This window comes from Vigna angularis, chromosome 1, assembly GCF_016808095.1.
Source record: "Vigna angularis cultivar LongXiaoDou No.4 chromosome 1, ASM1680809v1, whole genome shotgun sequence".
Classification (NCBI taxonomy): Eukaryota; Viridiplantae; Streptophyta; class Magnoliopsida; order Fabales; family Fabaceae; genus Vigna; species Vigna angularis.
This window is the reverse complement of record NC_068970.1, coordinates 37,908,300-37,927,011: the sequence shown is the minus strand read 5'-3', so window position 1 is coordinate 37,927,011 and position 18,712 is coordinate 37,908,300. Positions and strand designations below refer to the sequence as shown.

The window sequence follows — 18,712 nt, the reverse complement described above, 5'->3', positions numbered from 1 at the left end:
ATAGAGGAAATAACCAGATAGAAATGACAAAATAACCATTTACTGCACATTAAATGTTGATCATCAATGTGATTATCATCCAAATATGCATGTATAATGTGCATGGACTTTGTTTAAGCACATTAATTCAGTAAACCTTTTATTGTTCATTATTGGACTACTTAATATCGTCTTCATTAATTTAAGTTAGTACTTTTCTATATGTCCATAACCAGTTTAACAAATAACCACGTACCAATGAGGAAACAACCATTTACTGTAACGTTAAATCTTTTGAAACGTACACTATGCAATGATTTCTGTCACACCGAACATTACACACCATTGTACCATGTCTATGCATTCAAAGGGGTATAAATTCAAAGATGACACTAAGAACAATATCACAAACACAAAGAAAATGACAAATATAATTTCCCAACAATAAAGGCAGTGAACAACCTTCTGGCCAACTGTAAATATTTCTTACTTTGAATGGAAAGTTGTAATAACTTACCTATTCAATAAAACTGCAATGGTTGTTGAGATTAATGCACTTCAATAAATGAGTATGAGCTCTCTCCATTCGGTCATCTCCTCTCCGACCAATATTAGGGTTTACGGTTGGGTTTGAACTTCATTGTGTTGGAAACAACATTGTCTCTACCTTTTATTTCAATCATAAAACGAAAAAAGTGTGTGGGTCATTAAGTTTTGGCAGAGGCATTAAATAGACAGTGATTGCATGACTTCTACCACAAGCAATCACATTTAATGTTTCATAAGGGCATTTATGTAATTGCAGAATTCTCTTATTAAAACCTCTGGTTGGGTAGGAATACGAAACATTTCACTGGAACGGACGCACAATATCTGCGCTTCCTGGTATGCCCAATTTTAAGGTTTCATTTCCGTCACCCCCAACTAATTCTTTGGTTATGGATTATATTTGGTTATGGCCACATCCTCTTCATTTTATAATTTTTAGAAGAACAACACCGACCTTCGTTATTGTCTCCCCGATTTTGAAATTTCCCCCCATTGTTAGGGTTACTTTTGCTGCATACATCCTCTGAAATTGTGTTTTTCTCATGCACACGTCATAGGATTTAGGGAATACATCGTTTTAGTTTGGTGAACTTGATTTTTTTGTCCAATTTTATTTGTGTCAACAGCAACCGAGAGCAATGGAGCCATGGGAAGAACTTGATATTGATGAAAGTGATCTTGATAGTTTTATTCGCCGTTGCAATTCTAATGACACTGTCATCGCGGGCCCTGCTGGTGTCATTGAGGCAGCTATGCTTAACCGACAAGTGAATGAAAACATTCCAACACAAGAATTTTTGAGTGACATAGCTAAAGCTAGTTTTGATCGTGACTTCACTTCCAATCCTTGGTTATGGGTTGAAAAATTCATTGACATCCACAATAAATACCCTAATTGGGAGTTGATGTTGATAGATTTTTTGTAATTTGCTATTTTAGGAAGATTATCGAAATAGTAATTTCATTTGCAGGATTGTTGATTAAACATGAGGTTGAGCATATCTCAACCCTTGATTCATTGAGAGGAACTTCTAAGTTATCTTTGTTGCGATGTATTGTTAAAGCTTGTGAACTTAACGGATTGGTTGACATGAAAATAACAATTCGGGTAGGTTGATGTATATTTACTTTGACGACCATCTTCAAATATTATTGTGATAAATGAACCTCTTTCTTAACAGGATCCAATAGGGACTGTAAAAGCAAGTGTTCACCACAAGGCCATTGATCATCCTGAAATAGGTGTACACTTAAAAGTTGGAAGTGTGATAATCCTACAAGATGTAAGTATATTTAATTTTCATAAACACTTAGCTATTGACCTTATATTCCCACATCAAAATATGGATTCCACCAATAATATTTCTACAGGTTTCAATTTTTTCACCAATACGTGAAACATACTATCTTAACATAACTCTGAGGAATATTGTCAAGGTAAAGATTTTTGTGAACAATTTTCTATTGTACTGTTATATATGTTGTAAACTTTTCTATGACTTTAAATGATACTCTCGGATTGTGCAGGTTTTTGGAAGTGATATTGGGGGCCCAACTGATGACCTAGTACGTCTATCAATACCAATTGATACCAACAAGCCTCCAACACGCTCCGTTGATGACATTCTATCGACATTGATTCCACCTCTTCACAAACCTGAAGGCACTGGATGAAAGAAGAACAATATAAATGCAACAACTTTAAAACTTTCATAATTTCCTTGCCTGTATTTCAGATTTATCGTTGTTGTTTGTTGTCGAATATTGTGCGTGGTTACATGGATGTGTTATTTAGAAAAATTTGTGAACTACTTAACTTATGTTGATCAATTTGTTGTTGCATTAAGTGCTTATGTAATGTTCGTTATGTTATAAGTTTTATATGAAGTTCATTTGGTGAAAATTAAAAGTGTTTAACTTTATGGACAACTTTATTCGGTTATTTATTGAATTGGTTTTCTACAACAATACAAGTGGTTATTTATTGAATTGGTTTTCTACACCACCACGGCTGCAGCGTCCTCTGGTTTCCTCCCCGTCAGAACTCTCTAGTTCTGGACTCTGTCAGAAGCGGCTGCAGCGGAATGGTTAGCGTGGGATAACAAACCAAGAGGGGGGGTGAATTGGTTCTTACTAAAAACGTGTGCCTTAAAAATTTCTACTCAATTAAACTTACTTAACAGATAATAAAGACAATAAAGTAGAGTAAGGTTGAGAGAAATTTGCACAGATGATTTTATCCTGGTTCGGATCTTACCAATCCTACGTCCAGTCGCTTATCTCAAAACAAGATAAACACTTCACTAATCACAAAACTATTACAAACTACAATCACACAGATACAATTTGTAAAAGTTTAGAAAACACCTCTCTTGAAGCCACAAGAGATGAAACAACACCTCCTTTGAATCTTCACAAAGGATGAAACACTTCCTCCGAATACTTCACGAAGGATGAATTCCTCTTCCAAACACTTCCTTAGATGCACCAAGGATGAACCAGCTATTCCTCTATCACCGTAGCAGTATTTCACCAACTCTACAGACAGAGTTTCCTTAGCTGAGCAAGAGCACACAATTCTCAAGAGTTTCAGAGTATTTGAGCACAAGGGAAGAGTTTTTGTTGAGAGAAAATGAGAGTCTATTTATAGACTCATCCAAAGGCTCCTCCATTTTCGCTTTTAGACTTTCTGACTGTGTTAATCGATTAGCTACAGTGGTTAATCGATTAACAACCCAACGGATACTTTAACGGCTCTAAAAACGGCTAGTTTTTCAAACGTTCACCTTGTTAATCGATTAACAGCCTTTGTTAATCGATTAACGCTAATCGATTAACACCCTCTGTTAATCGATTAGCAGTGCATTTCTGGGCTTCTCCATGGCGCACTGGAACAATCGATTAACAGCCCTTGTTAATCGATTAACGTTAATCGATTAACACCCTCTGTTAATCGATTAACACTGCACAGAATTTTGCTTCTGGTTTATTTTTACATCACTTTTGAATGCATACATCAAACTACTAATTCTCCTATGTTTATACAATTATTACAAAAGGTTACAAGTCTTCAAAGATCATTCTTCATGAGTCTTCATGAGTCTTGGTTGTTCTTGACTTGATTTGTACATCATCAAAACTTCATCTGCACATTTTGCTAACAATCTCCCCCTTTTTGATGATGATCAAAACCTTCTTGATTTAAAGCTTTTGGTAATAATCTGTATTTGAAATACAACTTAAGGAAGAAATAATTTGTTAGTGAACTTAGAGATAATTTGAAGACTTTAAATATTTCTCCCCCTTTTTGATCATTATTAAAAAGTGATGTAGAAGTGCTCCCCCTAATTTGATTAGAAATTATACTCCCCCTTAATAAAAGCATGTATGCATAGAAAGAATAAAAAACAACATACATTTTATTGAATATTAAGATGCAAGCATACAAGGAAATATAAAGGGCACACACTAATAAAAACATAGAGACATAAATTTCCTAGGGCTCATCATCGCTATCGGGTACATAGAGTTTCGCCAGTTTGTCATCAATCTCCTTAAGATGATTATCAATTGCATCATATCTAAGAGCATGATAAGCCATCATATCATCCATCCGTGATTGCTGCATAGAAGCCATATCTGCAATTTGTCTAGATATACTCTCTAGACTATATTCTTGGGGAGGATGGGATGGTCCAGCAACATTGGTTGGATGAGGCATAGGTATATCTTCATCTTCTTCAGCTGATGCATCATCTTCTGGTGCAATATCATCTGCAGCTCGGACAAACAGATTTCCTTGTCGTATAAACCCCATTTGATGCAATGCTGATTCCTCAATTTCATGACTTCTTAAGACAGAGAGATGTTTCTCTCCCGTAACATCAACTCCTTTATACACACATATTAAGGAAATGAGGAGGGGATATGGAAGATGACCTCTATCATACCTCTTTGCCCGGACAATAGTGTCGGAGATGAGATCTGCCCAATTGATTTTGATATTTTGAGTAATGGCAGACATGAGCATGAGATCAATTTCAAAGCATTGGGCTAGGTTTGAGCCTCTTGGACACAACAACCATACAATAAGATAATGAAGAACCCTTTCCTCCATTCTAAGATTTCCTACAAGAAGATATCTCCTATTTGGTAGAGGTTGTTGAGGGTTGCGCATGAAAGAACGATATGCCAAAATTTTGTTAAAATCACCAAAGTCATTTGGCACATGCATGGTATTTTCTAAAATGGGTAGATGAGCAACATTTGTCCAAATGTCATTATCCAGAATGATATCTATCCCTTTTACACGAGTGTAAACAATACCATTTTGGGATTTTAGATTGTAGTAGAATACTCTTACCAAATCTGGATAATATTGCCCTTGAAGTTGCATTAGATGCTGGACGCCTTGCTCAATCAATTGCTAAGAAAATTGAAATTGATGTGTGGTGAACCAATTGAGATCTACAAATTTTTTACGAAGAATCTTGCGTTCTTTCCACATTTGTAGATATTCGTCATGCTTTCCTTCATCGGAAATCCACCCATGAATGTTTGGACCACGTGCAAGAGGTGTGCTTTCCGATCCATAGCTTCTTCTTCTTCTTCTTCTTGATGGTTCAGCCATGAGAGTGTGAAAGAAAGTTTGGACAGCAAAAGAATGGAATTTGAGTGAAGAAAAGAAGTGAAATTGAGTTGGAGAAGGATGGGTAAAGTGAGTGGGTAAAAATGAGGGATAGAATGGGTTTAAATAGGCTTAGAAATGACCCTCCAACGTTCAAAAATGAGAAAATAACCGTTTATAGCCGTTACAAACGGCTAGATTCTGCAGAATTTACTGCAGGTTACCGTTGTTAATCGATTAACAGGGTGTGTTAATCGATTAACGTTAATCGATTAACAGGACGTGTTAATCGATTAACAGACGCTGATTTCCGAAAAACAGCAAATTTGTCCCTTTGTCCAATTTTAAGATATTTTTAATATTCCTAAGTCTCTTCTAAGCTCATAGAATCTATCTTTAGGCAATGCTTTGGTGAAAATATCAGCTAATTGATGTTGGGTATCAATATATTCTATTTCACAATCTCCTTTTTGCACATGATCTCTAAGAAAGTGATGCCTAATCTCAATGTGCTTGGTTCTAGAGTGCATTATGGGATTCTTTGTAAGGTTTATTGCACTTGTATTATCACACTTAAGTGGTATATGATCTAAGTGAATGTCATAATCTTCTAATTGCTGTTTCATCCATAAAATTTGTGCACAACAATTTCCTGCAGCAATATATTCAGCCTCAGTAGTAGATAAGGCTACACATGCTTGTTTCTTAGAATGCCAAGAAACTAAGGAGCTACCTAGAAGATGACATGTTCCACTAGTGCTTTTTCTATCTATCTTACAACCTCCATAATCTGCGTCTGAAAAACCTACAAGACTAGGTTCCGTTCCAGATGGATACCATAAACCAAATGATGCAGTTCCCTTAAGATATTTCAATATTCTTTTAACTGCTGTAATGTGAGATTCTCTAGGACTAGATTGATACCTAGCACACACACAAACACTTTGCATAATATCTGGTCTACTAGCAGTGAGATATAGCAAAGAACCTATCATACATCTATATTTAGTTTGATTTACCTCTTTACCTGACTCATCTTTGTCAAGATAGCAAGAGGTTCCCATAGGTGTAGATGCTTCCTTTGCTTTGTCCATTTCAAACTTCTTAAGAATTTCTCTACAATACTTAGTTTGAGAAATGAACGTACCTTCTTTCATTTGCTTAATTTGAAGACCAAGGAAGAATGTTAATTCTCCCATCATAGACATTTCAAATTCACCCTGCATAGTCTTAGCAAATTCCTCACAAAGAGATTTATTAGTTGATCCAAAAATAATATCATCAACATATACTTGAATAATCAAAATATGTTTTCCGACTCTCTTAATAAACAAAGTGGAATAAACTTTTCCTCGATTAAAATCATTTTCTAAAAGAAAATTGCTAAGTCTTTCATACCAAGATCTAGGTGCTTGTTTTAAACCATAAAGTGCTTTCTTTAACTTATAGATGTGGTTTGGAAATTTAAAATCTTCAAAACCGGGTGGTTGTTCAACATACACATCTTCTTTTATAAAACCATTTAGAAATGCACTTTTAACATCCATTTGAAATAATTTAAATTTCATTATAGATGCATAAGCAAGAAGTAGGTGTATTGCCTCTAACCTGGCAACTGGAGCATATGTCTCATCATAATCTATACCTTCTTCTTGACTATATCCTTGAGCCACAAGCCTAGCTTTATTCTTGGTGATGTTTCCATCTTCATCCAGTTTGTTTCTGAATACCCATTTTGTTCCAATTACTTGATGAGTATCTTCTCTAGGAATCAATTCCCAAACTTGATTTCTTTCAAACTGGTTGAGTTCTTCTTGCATTGCTATACACCATTGTTCATCTTGAAGAGCTTCCTTAATGTTCTTAGGTTCTATCTGCGACATGAAAGCTACATTCATACAAAAATTAACTAGATTTCTTCTAGTGTTTACCCCTTTTGATATGTCGCCAATGATGTTGTCCAATGATAATCCTCTAGGTTGTTGCCATATTTTGTTTAGATCTTCATCATCTTGAGGATTATTCATTTTCTCTTCATTGGTTGTCTTTTGCAAGTCTTCATTTTCACCTGCATCTGATTCATCTGACTCAAGAGGTTTTACCTCAAGGTCCACAATTTCATCAAAGACAACATGCACAGATTCTTCTATGTCAAGTGTTTTCCGATTAAAAACTCTATAAGCTTTGCTAGTAAGAGAATATCCTAGAAAAATAGCTTCATCGGATTTGGAATCAAATTTTCCTAAATTTTGTTTTCCATTATTTAAGACAAAACATTTGCATCCAAAAATTCTTAAATGTGAAACATTTGGTTTTCTACCTTTAAAAAGTTCATAAGGAGTACATTTCAAAATTGGCCTAATAAGCATTCTATTCAATACATAACATGCAGTACTCACAGCATCAGCCCAAAATTGTTTAGGAACACTATATTCATTTAACATAGTTCTAGCAAGTTCCTCTAAGGATCTATTCTTTCTTTCTACAACTCCATTTTGTTGAGGAGTTCTAGGTGCAGAAAAATTATGAGAAATGCCATATTCTTCACAAAAAGTTTCAAAAGATTCATTTTGAAATTCACCTCCATGGTCACTTCTAATAGCCTTTATTTTCAAGTCCTTTTCATTTTGAACTAAATTTGCAAACTTTTTAAATTCTTTGAAAGCTTCACTTTTAAGAGTAAGAAAGAAAGTCCAAGTATATCTTGAATAATCATCCACAATAACTAAAGCATAATAATTTCCTCCAAAACTTTTTATCCTAGAGGGACCAAATAAATCCATGTGCAAAAGTTCTAAGGGTTTTAAACTAGAAACAATATTTTTCGAATGAAAAGATGATTTCACTTGTTTTCCCTTTTGACATGCATCACACAATTTATTTTTCACATATTTTAGTTTTGGTAAACCAATTACTAAGTCTTTAGAAATGAGTTTAGTCAATTGTTGCATATGAATATGTGCAGCTCTTTTATGCCATAACCATGGATTTTCTTCTTTTACTACTAAACATGAAATATTCCTATTTGATGCATTTTCTAAATCAATCAAATAAATATTGTTATGCCTAATTCCTTTCAAAGCAATTTCAGAAGAATCATTTTTATAAATAGTGCAAGAATTTTGTTCGAAGGTTACCTTGAATCCTTTATCGCATAATTGACTAATGCTAATTAAGTTGTGCTTTAATCCTTCCACATAAAGTACGTCTTTAATCATCAAGGTATCTTCACTTCCAATATCTCCTATTCCAAGGATTTTTCCTTTGTTGTTGTCACCATAGGTGAGAAAGCCTCGTTCCTTTTTCCGGAAGCTTGTAAATTTCTTTTTATCTCCGGTCATGTGTTTTGAACATCCACTATCAAGACACCACATATACTTCCTTGGTTTTGATAATTCCTACAACATAAAAAGAACAAGCTATTTAGGTACCCAACTACTTTGTATGGGTCCTTTGGGTTAGATTTAAAAGATTAAAATCATTTTACAACCCAAGCATATCTACCACTTGGAACACCATAATGCTTAATTTTACATTTGTTAGATGTATGACCCTTTTTCATACAATAAAAGCATGATGCAACATTTGTGTTCCTATAAGTTGTTCCTTTTTCTACCCAAGTTCTACGGGTTCTATGATTATGTTTATTTTTAGGAACATACTTATTTTTAACAACCTTATTTTCAGTATTTTTACTACATTCTCCAGTGGTTGTGTTTTCAGAAAAATATTTGAATTTTATGCAAGATTCACATTCATTATTAGCAATATATTTTTCTTTTTCATAATATAAAACTTTACTTTTTAAATTTCTAATTTCTTCTGCTTGAAATAAAAATTTATTTTTCAAACTTCTGTTTTCTTCAGATAAATTTGTAAATTCAGTTTTCAAATTATCATTTATCTTAGAGAGATTTTCAGAAGTAGATTTCAAATTTTCATTTTCTTCAAGAATATTTTCAAAATTCAATTTTAACTTTTTGAAGTCCCTTTTCAATTTCTTATGAGCTATATCTAATTTTTCAGATTCTACTAATAAAGCAGCATAAGTATCATGCAGTTCATCTTCATCCATATGACTATCATTATCAGAATAGTGTGAACTACTTACTTGGCTGACGTTATCATCATCTGCCATCAAACAGATGTTTGCTTCTTCATCTGAGTCGCTTGAATCTGAAATGGTCTCATTGTCGTCTTCCCAGGCAATGTAGGCCTTCTTTTTCTTGAAGAATCTTTTCTCCTTCTTGTCTTCACCCTTCTTTTGATTTGGGCAGTCTGCTTTTAGATGCCCCTTTTCTCCACAGCCATAACATCGGTAATTTGAGGAAGATGCTTGATTATCTTTCTTTTCGTATCTAAATCTTCCTTTACCTTTAGACTTCATGAACCTGTTTAACCTTTTGATCATAAGACTTAAATTTTCTTCTTCGTCCGAGTCTTCATCTTCTGATTTACCTTTGCTTCTTTCAACCTCCAACTTTAATGCCAAACTCTTCTTGTTGTTTTTGGCTTTTGCTTCTTCTTCATCAAGTCTTCCAAGATCTAGTTCATGTTCCCTCAACTTTCCAAATAATGCAGCCATGGTCATTGTGTTGAGATTTTGTGACTCAGAAATTGCAGTCACTTTTGGTTGCCAAGACCTGTCTAAAGATTTCAAGATTTTAATGTTAAGTTCATCAGTATCAAATGACTTACCTAGTCCAATAAGATGATTAACAATGTTGGTGAAGCGTTTTTGAACATCAACTATTGTTTCCCCTTGCTTCATCCTGAACATCTCGTATTCCTGGATTAAGGTATTTTTTCTGGCTCTCTTAACATCATCTGTACCTTCATGGGTTACTCTAAGTACTTCCCACATTTCTTGTGCAGTTTTACAAATAGAAATCCTGTAAAACTCGTCAACAGTTAAAGCAGATGAAATAATATTACGAGCTTTTACACCATTACCAAATTTTCTCTTATCTTCAGCAGTCCATTGGTCACGGGGCTTTGGTTCCTGCATATTGTTAATTGGAACAAAAGGACCAGATGCAACAGCATCCCAAATATCTATATCAATAGACTCCATAAATATTTGCATTCTTACCTTCCAGAATGCGTAATTTTCACTTGTGAATAGTGGTGGTCTATTGATAGAAGCACCCTCTGCAAATGTTTGATGCGATCCCGCCATTTGAATGACTATCAAAGCAAGCTCTGATACCAATTGTCAGAAGCGGCTGCAGCGGAATGGTTAGCGTGGGATAACAAACCAAGAGGGGGGGTGAATTGGTTCTTACTAAAAACGTGTGCCTTAAAAATTTCTACTCAATTAAACTTACTTAACAGATAATAAAGACAATAAAGTAGAGTAAGGTTGAGAGAAATTTGCACAGATGATTTTATCCTGGTTCGGATCTTACCAATCCTACGTCCAGTCGCTTATCTCAAAACAAGATAAACACTTCACTAATCACAAAACTATTACAAACTACAATCACACAGATACAATTTGTAAAAGTTTAGAAAACACCTCTCTTGAAGCCACAAGAGATGAAACAACACCTCCTTTGAATCTTCACAAAGGATGAAACACTTCCTCCGAATACTTCACGAAGGATGAATTCCTCTTCCAAACACTTCCTTAGATGCACCAAGGATGAACCAGCTATTCCTCTATCACCGTAGCAGTATTTCACCAACTCTACAGACAGAGTTTCCTTAGCTGAGCAAGAGCACATAATTCTCAAGAGTTTCAGAGTATTTGAGCACAAGGGAAGAGTTTTTGTTGAGAGAAAATGAGAGTCTATTTATAGACTCATCCAAAGGCTCCTCCATTTTCGCTTTTAGACTTTCTGACTGTGTTAATCGATTAGCTACAGTGGTTAATCGATTAACAACCCAACGGATACTTTAACGGCTCTAAAAACGGCTAGTTTTTCAAACGTTCACCTTGTTAATCGATTAACAGCCTTTGTTAATCGATTAACGCTAATCGATTAACACCCTCTGTTAATCGATTAGCACTGCATTTCTGGGCTTCTCCATGGCGCACTGGAACAATCGATTAACAGCCCTTGTTAATCGATTAACGTTAATCGATTAACACCCTCTGTTAATCGATTAACACTGCACAGAATTTTGCTTCTGGTTTATTTTTACATCACTTTTGAATGCATACATCAAACTACTAATTCTCCTATGTTTATACAATTATTACAAAAGGTTACAAGTCTTCAAAGATCATTCTTCATGAGTCTTCATGAGTCTTGGTTGTTCTTGACTTGATTTGTACATCATCAAAACTTCATCTGCACATTTTGCTAACAGACTCCAGATCTGGTTTTTAAAGACAAGGGTCCAATTATTGAGTCACGGCTGTCTCGCTGGACCAACGTCCAATTTTCTGGACGAGCGTCCACTTCTCGACGAGCGTATGGACGAGCGTCCTTCTGGATGAGCGTCTGGATGAGCGTCTGGACGAGCGTCCACTTCTGGACGACCGTCCTTCTGGATGAGCGTCTGGATGAGCGTCCATCTGGTCCAGCGTCTACACGAGCGCTAGACGAGCGTCCATGTGCCAGCGACGGACGTATGGACGAGCGTCCAATAGCAGATCGAGCGTCGACTTGATATTCTGTGGACGAGCGTCCTCTTGTGCGTGCAGGGGGCGACGAGCGTCAGCTTGCTATGAAATGTTCGTGCGCTCGCTATGTGACGAGCGTCCTGGGCGACACGGTGATGTGCTGAAACGCTGGACGCTCGGTCAACTGGATAGAGAGAACGCTCGGTCACGTGTAGAGAGCGCTCGGTCACGTCATGCATAGGCGCTGATTCGGTTACAATAACTGGTTATGTTGTTAGACCTATGTGGTTATTTCGGAATTTTATTTTGTACAACAATATTACTGGTTAAATTCAATATCAAAGTTTTAATTCTTTGATGCAGTAACTGGATATATGGACAACTTTATTCGGGTATTTACTGAATAGGTTATGTACAACAATACAAGTGTTCAACTTCAATTTCAATGTCAAATATTTTTCGTACAGTAACTGGTTATCTGTTAAGTTTTATATGGTTATTTGCTCAATAACTTTTGTTCACTGCATGTTCTGCTAATTTAGTTAATAGCTTATGTACACAAAATGGACATTGGTCATTTAACACCTCCTGGAACTACATTGGACATTGGTGATACTAGTGCATAAGCAATGCAATTTGTGATCCTTCATTATACATAGTAAACAACTTAAAAAACGATAACAAAAATTGTTTCATATTCTATCATATTCCACCAACATCATTACAAGTTATATCCTACTTCATGACTTCTTCATTTGCTATAGCATTCCACAGTTCTTCATTACTGTACTTCTATGCATATTTCCTTCATGTAATACCCAATCACAAACTGTTTGTTGTCGAATAAGTTGTAATTGCTCCTGCATTGATATTACAGTTGTGAAATATTATAATTAATAACCTGTTTTCAAAAACCATATAAAACAATACAAACATATACTTAAAGAAGACCAACCGTTGTGTAATCGGGCATTTTTTTGCCATCAAATTTAGGTTGGTTGTCCCATAACTCCATATATTTCATCACCAACAAACCACAATCATACCTACACATTAAACTAATATTAGAAGGATCACATATGAGACAACCTAATACATTGGTTATGGATAAGGTCACTAACGTATTTGGTTGAATTGGCAAATCTTCTTTAATGACCTTCAATTGTCGCTCCTTACAATTTGCTTCATTATCTATCATATTGAATAACTCTTGCAAACAACCGACCTTGGAAATTTGTATTCAACACATTCATTATTATTGTACACCTTTTACTCTAAAATAATACTTCCATCAAAATAACAAGTCTACAAAACAACTTCTCTTACCATTGCCTTGTCAATACCATATTTGGTCCGCCTCTTATGACCAAGAGAATCTAAAATGAAAAATTCTCTTGATTGGCAATTGACACAATAGCACCACCAATGGTCATCACTCACAGTAGGCACAAACAACTACAGAACCACAACCACAAACATCAATATAGTGAACAACACATGTTATGATAAAGGTATAGGTTGAAGTACTTACAAATTCAGAAATTAACAAATGATTTAATGAACAACTCTGAGGTTGGAAGAAATTATGGTAATCTATTGCTTCCAATAATTCTCTCTTTTTTTTAGGAATCTTCATTCTTTCAATGATCGTTGTCTACAAAAATTGCATCAGTAACATTAGTTCAAACATACGTACTTCACCAAGGTCAAACATCAATGAATAATTAATGTACCGCAAAAAATGGATTGAAACAACATCGAGTGATCATTCCTGATTTATGCAATTGATTTAACACAAGCATCGCAGTCGTAAACAGCATAATCTACACCAAAAGTTCATAACCAATCACTGAATATCCTTTTCACATTTATATTTCATTATAATAAAATAATGTACCATTTTTCAATCTTAACCGTTCTATATACTCCTCACATAGTACTTCTACACAACAACTTTCGGGTATTTGAACTTACGATGTTATCAATTTTTGCACGAGGTCGAAAGCATTGCAAGTCTCCTCTGGTTAAGATGTTGTTAGACACCTCCACAAGCGCTCTATATACAAAACAAATTCCTCATAAATTTCAATCATAAAAACATTTATACATAATTTTTTGAATTTTTGGTTCCATTGAGTTATATATAACTTACACATCAGCATCATTACAAAGTGATGAAGTGCAGGTGGTGTAAACACTTCTAAAATCAATGTTGTCCTGTCTGGAAGCTCCCTCTATTCCCACATCCACAAAATTGACAATAGCTAAATCATTCATTTTGTCAGCTGTCGATGGTCCCTCCATACCATCATTAAAAGATGGCATTTCATTCTGTACTTGTTCTTCAAGACGTCTTATTTTCATTTGTAACTCATCAAGCCGTTCTGCATGCTTGTCAACTCTTCTCCTCAATACTCTCTGCTCTTCCACAAGTCTAGCAAACTCTACGTTCTCATCATTTGACTCAGGATTACTTTTCCCACCATAAGTTTGTGATTCCTTCATTTCATCATTTTGTAATTTCTCTTCAGACAAGTTGCATTCCCACAATATCTTCAAAACAAAATAGAAATTTTAACAACGCTAATAAATCATATTAATCAAATAACACAACAAATGTAAGCATTATATAAAAAAGTATGGAATTACCTCTGTTTGTTGAAAAGTTAATTTGATTTTTTTCCTTTTATCTTTAATAACAACCCAATGAAGAAATCGGGGATAAATACATCGTCCATCAAGATGATACAAACTGATGTGTTCAACAACCCACAACTGTAAAGTTCATTACAATAGTTATATCTCTTTCAAAAAATATCATTATTTATTTTGTAACAGTTAAATAAATGAATGTATAAACATACCTGCAAAACTGTTGCACACCCAGCCATGTGTATAGCTTCGTGGTAAGATCTGCTATTGTATTTATTGCATGCCCGATTCAAACTACTTACTATCAAACCATGTACAGCATCACCCCAATTGTATATATTTAGATCAATAATGTTATCTAGTTTACTAAAAGGGACATTGTTTATCACATTACTATTCCTAGGAAAATAAAATGCTCCAAAACCTAACAAAATATACAACCTGCAAAACATGTCAACATTTTTTTTGGATTTAAATGTCTTATGCTTCATCTTTTCCATTATACTTAAAATTGTGATGTCCTCATCCTTAAACAAGTCATTGACAATGCCACCGACATCATTCTCTAAATTAACACTCTCACCAACATTAGGTAAACCTAAAAAAAAACAAACTTCATCAACTCTAAAAGGTACTAAATTCTCCCTAATCCTAAATGCCTTATGAACCACGTCCCACCTACTGATTAACTCTATAAGAATAGGGCTAGAAATAACCATATCATCAACCATATCCACCAGCCACTTGAAAGGTGTTGACTTTAAACGTTCCTTTTGAAAGGATGATAGGCAACCGTTCACTTGAACTATATGTTGTGTCTGGACTCGATGCCTAACTCTAAGTGAGGCCTGCAAGTATAAATCAACCCATATGTTACTTAATTCAATACAACAATGTGCATATTTAATAGTAAATTAATAAAAATACACCATACTTACCATTTCACTAACTTCTTTGTCCATATCACTATATCCTGCAAATTTAACAAAACAAAATAAAATTATTGTATAATACTATGTATCTCACTTGACAGTCACATGTTCAAATTAATAAATTGGTTAAATACAATTTATCAAACTAATGCATGCATAAAGTGGAATCGTGATATTAAAATTTGAACATTGACCACTTACTGTACCAAAAAATACAATGTATCTAACTAATGCATGCATAACTAACCATAACACCACTTATTGCACTTTAAAATGTGGACATTGATATTGTATATAAAAACTGCTACATATGTACAAAAACCGATTTACAAATAACCACATCCGACTAACAAGATAACTAGCTACTACAGGGAGAATATTGCAATCTGATTTCGTTTGGGAGTGGAAGAAAAGGTTGTCCTGCAAGCTCACTGGCTTAGCAGGTTGTGAAGGGTCTCATTATTTCTAAGGCTCTCATTGTCTCATTGAATATAAAAAACTTCTACGGCAGTACAAAACCAGATTTACAAATAACCACATAGGATTAACAACATAACCACTTACTGCAGCTCATTACTCAACTCATGCATGCATAAAGGGTCTTAAAAACCCACCTCAGTCAACGGCATAGCGACAAAAACAAACTCAAAAGTGTAAAAAACCACCTCCCCAATTTTAAACCAAATGGACCCCGTATCACGCCTACACCCTAGGGTCAAAATGAAACTCAAAAGTCTCAACCTTTTTACTACTCTGCTTCCTGTCGCACCACACATAAAGCTCCTACATAAAACACGTTACCAGCAAAGCAACCCCAACCCCACCTCCAACATAGAACACATCACCAACAAACCAACCCCACCTCCCATCAACCCAAAAATCAGAGATTGGTCCCCCACAACCCCACATCAATAAACCGATGTAGCAAAAAATTACATTGCGACAAAAACTACACAGCCTAAGACAGAAAATAAAAAATCAAAAACCTGTACCGTAAAATTCGAAGACGAAACGCGCGACACAAATCGATACACCAAGCACACGCCTCCACAATAAACCAATGAAGCGCCTCAATAACGTTCACAACAAACGACTAAGGTGTCTGAAAGATGAAACTGAGAACCATATGACAGTGGTGGAAATCGAGTTTCTTAAGAAAACTCAAATGGGGATTTCGATTCTGAAAAAACAAACCCTAGTAGGTGTTTTTCCACTTTTACCCTCCATCATTTTGCAGTTTTTTTTGAAAAAAGCTGACGTGGACCGTGTCAAATGAGTGTAAGTGACACGTTGGCGTGTCACCCTATTACTACTCATAGTTTAATACTATATTTTAGGATGTTACATTTAGTTTCAATTTGGTTATTGTATTTTTTATTTTATCTCAATTCAGTTTTTTTTAAATTAAATAATTTTGTACTTCTCTAAATTGAAAAAAAAATTTATATATATTTTATACAAATATTTTTATTAAATATTTTTAACAAGATTAAGTTTATTTATATTTATATTTTACATTAAACTTTATTTAAAATTGTTTATAAATTTTGCATTTAATTTGTTTTAAATTGTTATAAAAAAATTTAAAATTGTTTTAAAATTTTATTATAAATTTGAAATATTTTTATTTTTATTATAAAAAAATAGAAAAATTACATAAATTTATTTTATTTTATGAAATGCAATTGATTAACAGGTTTAGTATATTTTTTAGTTGAAATTAATTCTGAATTTTTTTCTATTAACATTAGTTTTTATTTATAATTGTAAAAGTTTTTTAAATTAAATTTAATATAAAATATAAATATAAATAAACTTAATCTTGTTAAAATTATTTAATAAAAATATTAATTTTAATAATAATATTTGTATAACATTTATATAAAAATTAAATTTTGCTTTAATTTTGAAAATGATAAAATTATTTATTTTAAAAAAAATTAGAACTAAATTATGATAAAATAAAAATATAGTCACATTCCCATGTAATGTGAAATATGTCAATTTAGCAAGCGATAAATTTTTTATTTCTTTAAAAAGTTTAAAAAATAAAAATATTAAAAAAATATTAAAAAAATTTAGAAAAACTATTAAAATGACATGTAATACCCTTTCAATGGTGTTAATACATTACTAATAAAAATGATTGAATTATATTTTAAATTATAGAGCTAATTAAGAGAAAAAAATAGAGATACTAAATTTATGGTTTTGAAAAAAAGTGAAACCAATAGAATGATTAAACTTTTATTATTTTATGTGTCAAATTTTAGGAGTACGATAAAAACATAGCTTTTGCAGTCTCACAGGATTTCGAATGAGCCGGCCCACAAACTGCGTGCTAAACACAACCAAATCACGTGCATCACAAGTCATACAGCCACCAACAAGTACAGGACTTTATTAAATTAAATCACTTTAATCAATTTACACTTATTAAAATAATATCATTATAATATCTTTTTACAATACTGTTTCAGTGTACATTTTCCTGTGTGTCTCTGTTGCTCCTGGATGTCTGGGATGCTTGCATTTCTTCAACTGTTGTCCTTCGTATTCGCCAAAGGAGGGGGAGGTACCTGCAAAGATACTCCGACGTTCAAGTCAGATATGAGTTATGGAGCTGAAGCTCAGAAGAGAGTAATTGGATACTGCTCTGAAGTATTATTCAGGATCTCTAGAGCATAAAGAGAACGTACCTGGACTTGGGTCCTGTCACTGTATTTATAAAGAATAAAAATAACCACCTTACCTAAAAGTATGGTTAGTGGCTTTGACTGATATTTTAACTGTCTAAAATATCTAAGATATTTATGTTATTACATAAATATCCTTACTACATAACATGCCCCCCAAGTCCGAGTTAACCGTTGGCGTGGTAACTATAGGACTTATGAGTTTGAGGGAGGCTGTCTTTGCTGTAATTAGAGAGCGTGTTCCTGGTCATTGCTCATGTGTGGATTGATCGTGACCGAGTGGTTGCTGGAGCAAGTGAGGGCGAGGCCGATCATGAGGACGCTCTTTGACAATTGAATGTTGAGCGTTGAGGCCGAACGACTGACTGATTGGACGCTCGCTGACAATTGAATGTCGAGCGTTGAAGCCGAACGGCTGACCGAGTGGACGCTCGTTGATAATTGTTTGTCGAGCGTTGAGGCCGAACGACTGACTGAGTGGACGTTCGTTGATAATCGAATGTCGAGCGTTGAGGCCGAACGACTGACCGAGGGGACGCTCGTTGATAATTGTTTGTCGAGCGTTGAGGCCGAACGCTGACTGAGTGGGCGCTCGTTAACCATTGAATGTCGAGCGTTGAGTGTGTCCCTTTGTTCGATGCACCTGGGTGTTCTAGGGCGAACATCGGCCAGCGGGAGTGTATCCCTTTATGCACGTGTTGCTCGA

General features: G+C 34.5%; 1 protein-coding gene across 1 annotated transcript; it reads left to right on the top strand.

Annotated features, from left to right (window-relative positions):
- The first annotated feature begins 1,166 nt into the window (after positions 1–1,166).
- On the top strand, positions 1,167–2,296 carry LOC128194982 (uncharacterized). The gene is made up of 5 exons (XM_052871663.1): positions 1,167–1,378; positions 1,468–1,636; positions 1,710–1,811; positions 1,900–1,965; positions 2,056–2,296. Exons 1-5 carry the CDS (start codon positions 1,167–1,169, stop codon positions 2,200–2,202), a joined length of 696 nt encoding a protein of 231 aa, XP_052727623.1. The 3' UTR covers positions 2,203–2,296.
- The last annotated feature ends 16,416 nt before the right edge of the window (positions 2,297–18,712 follow it).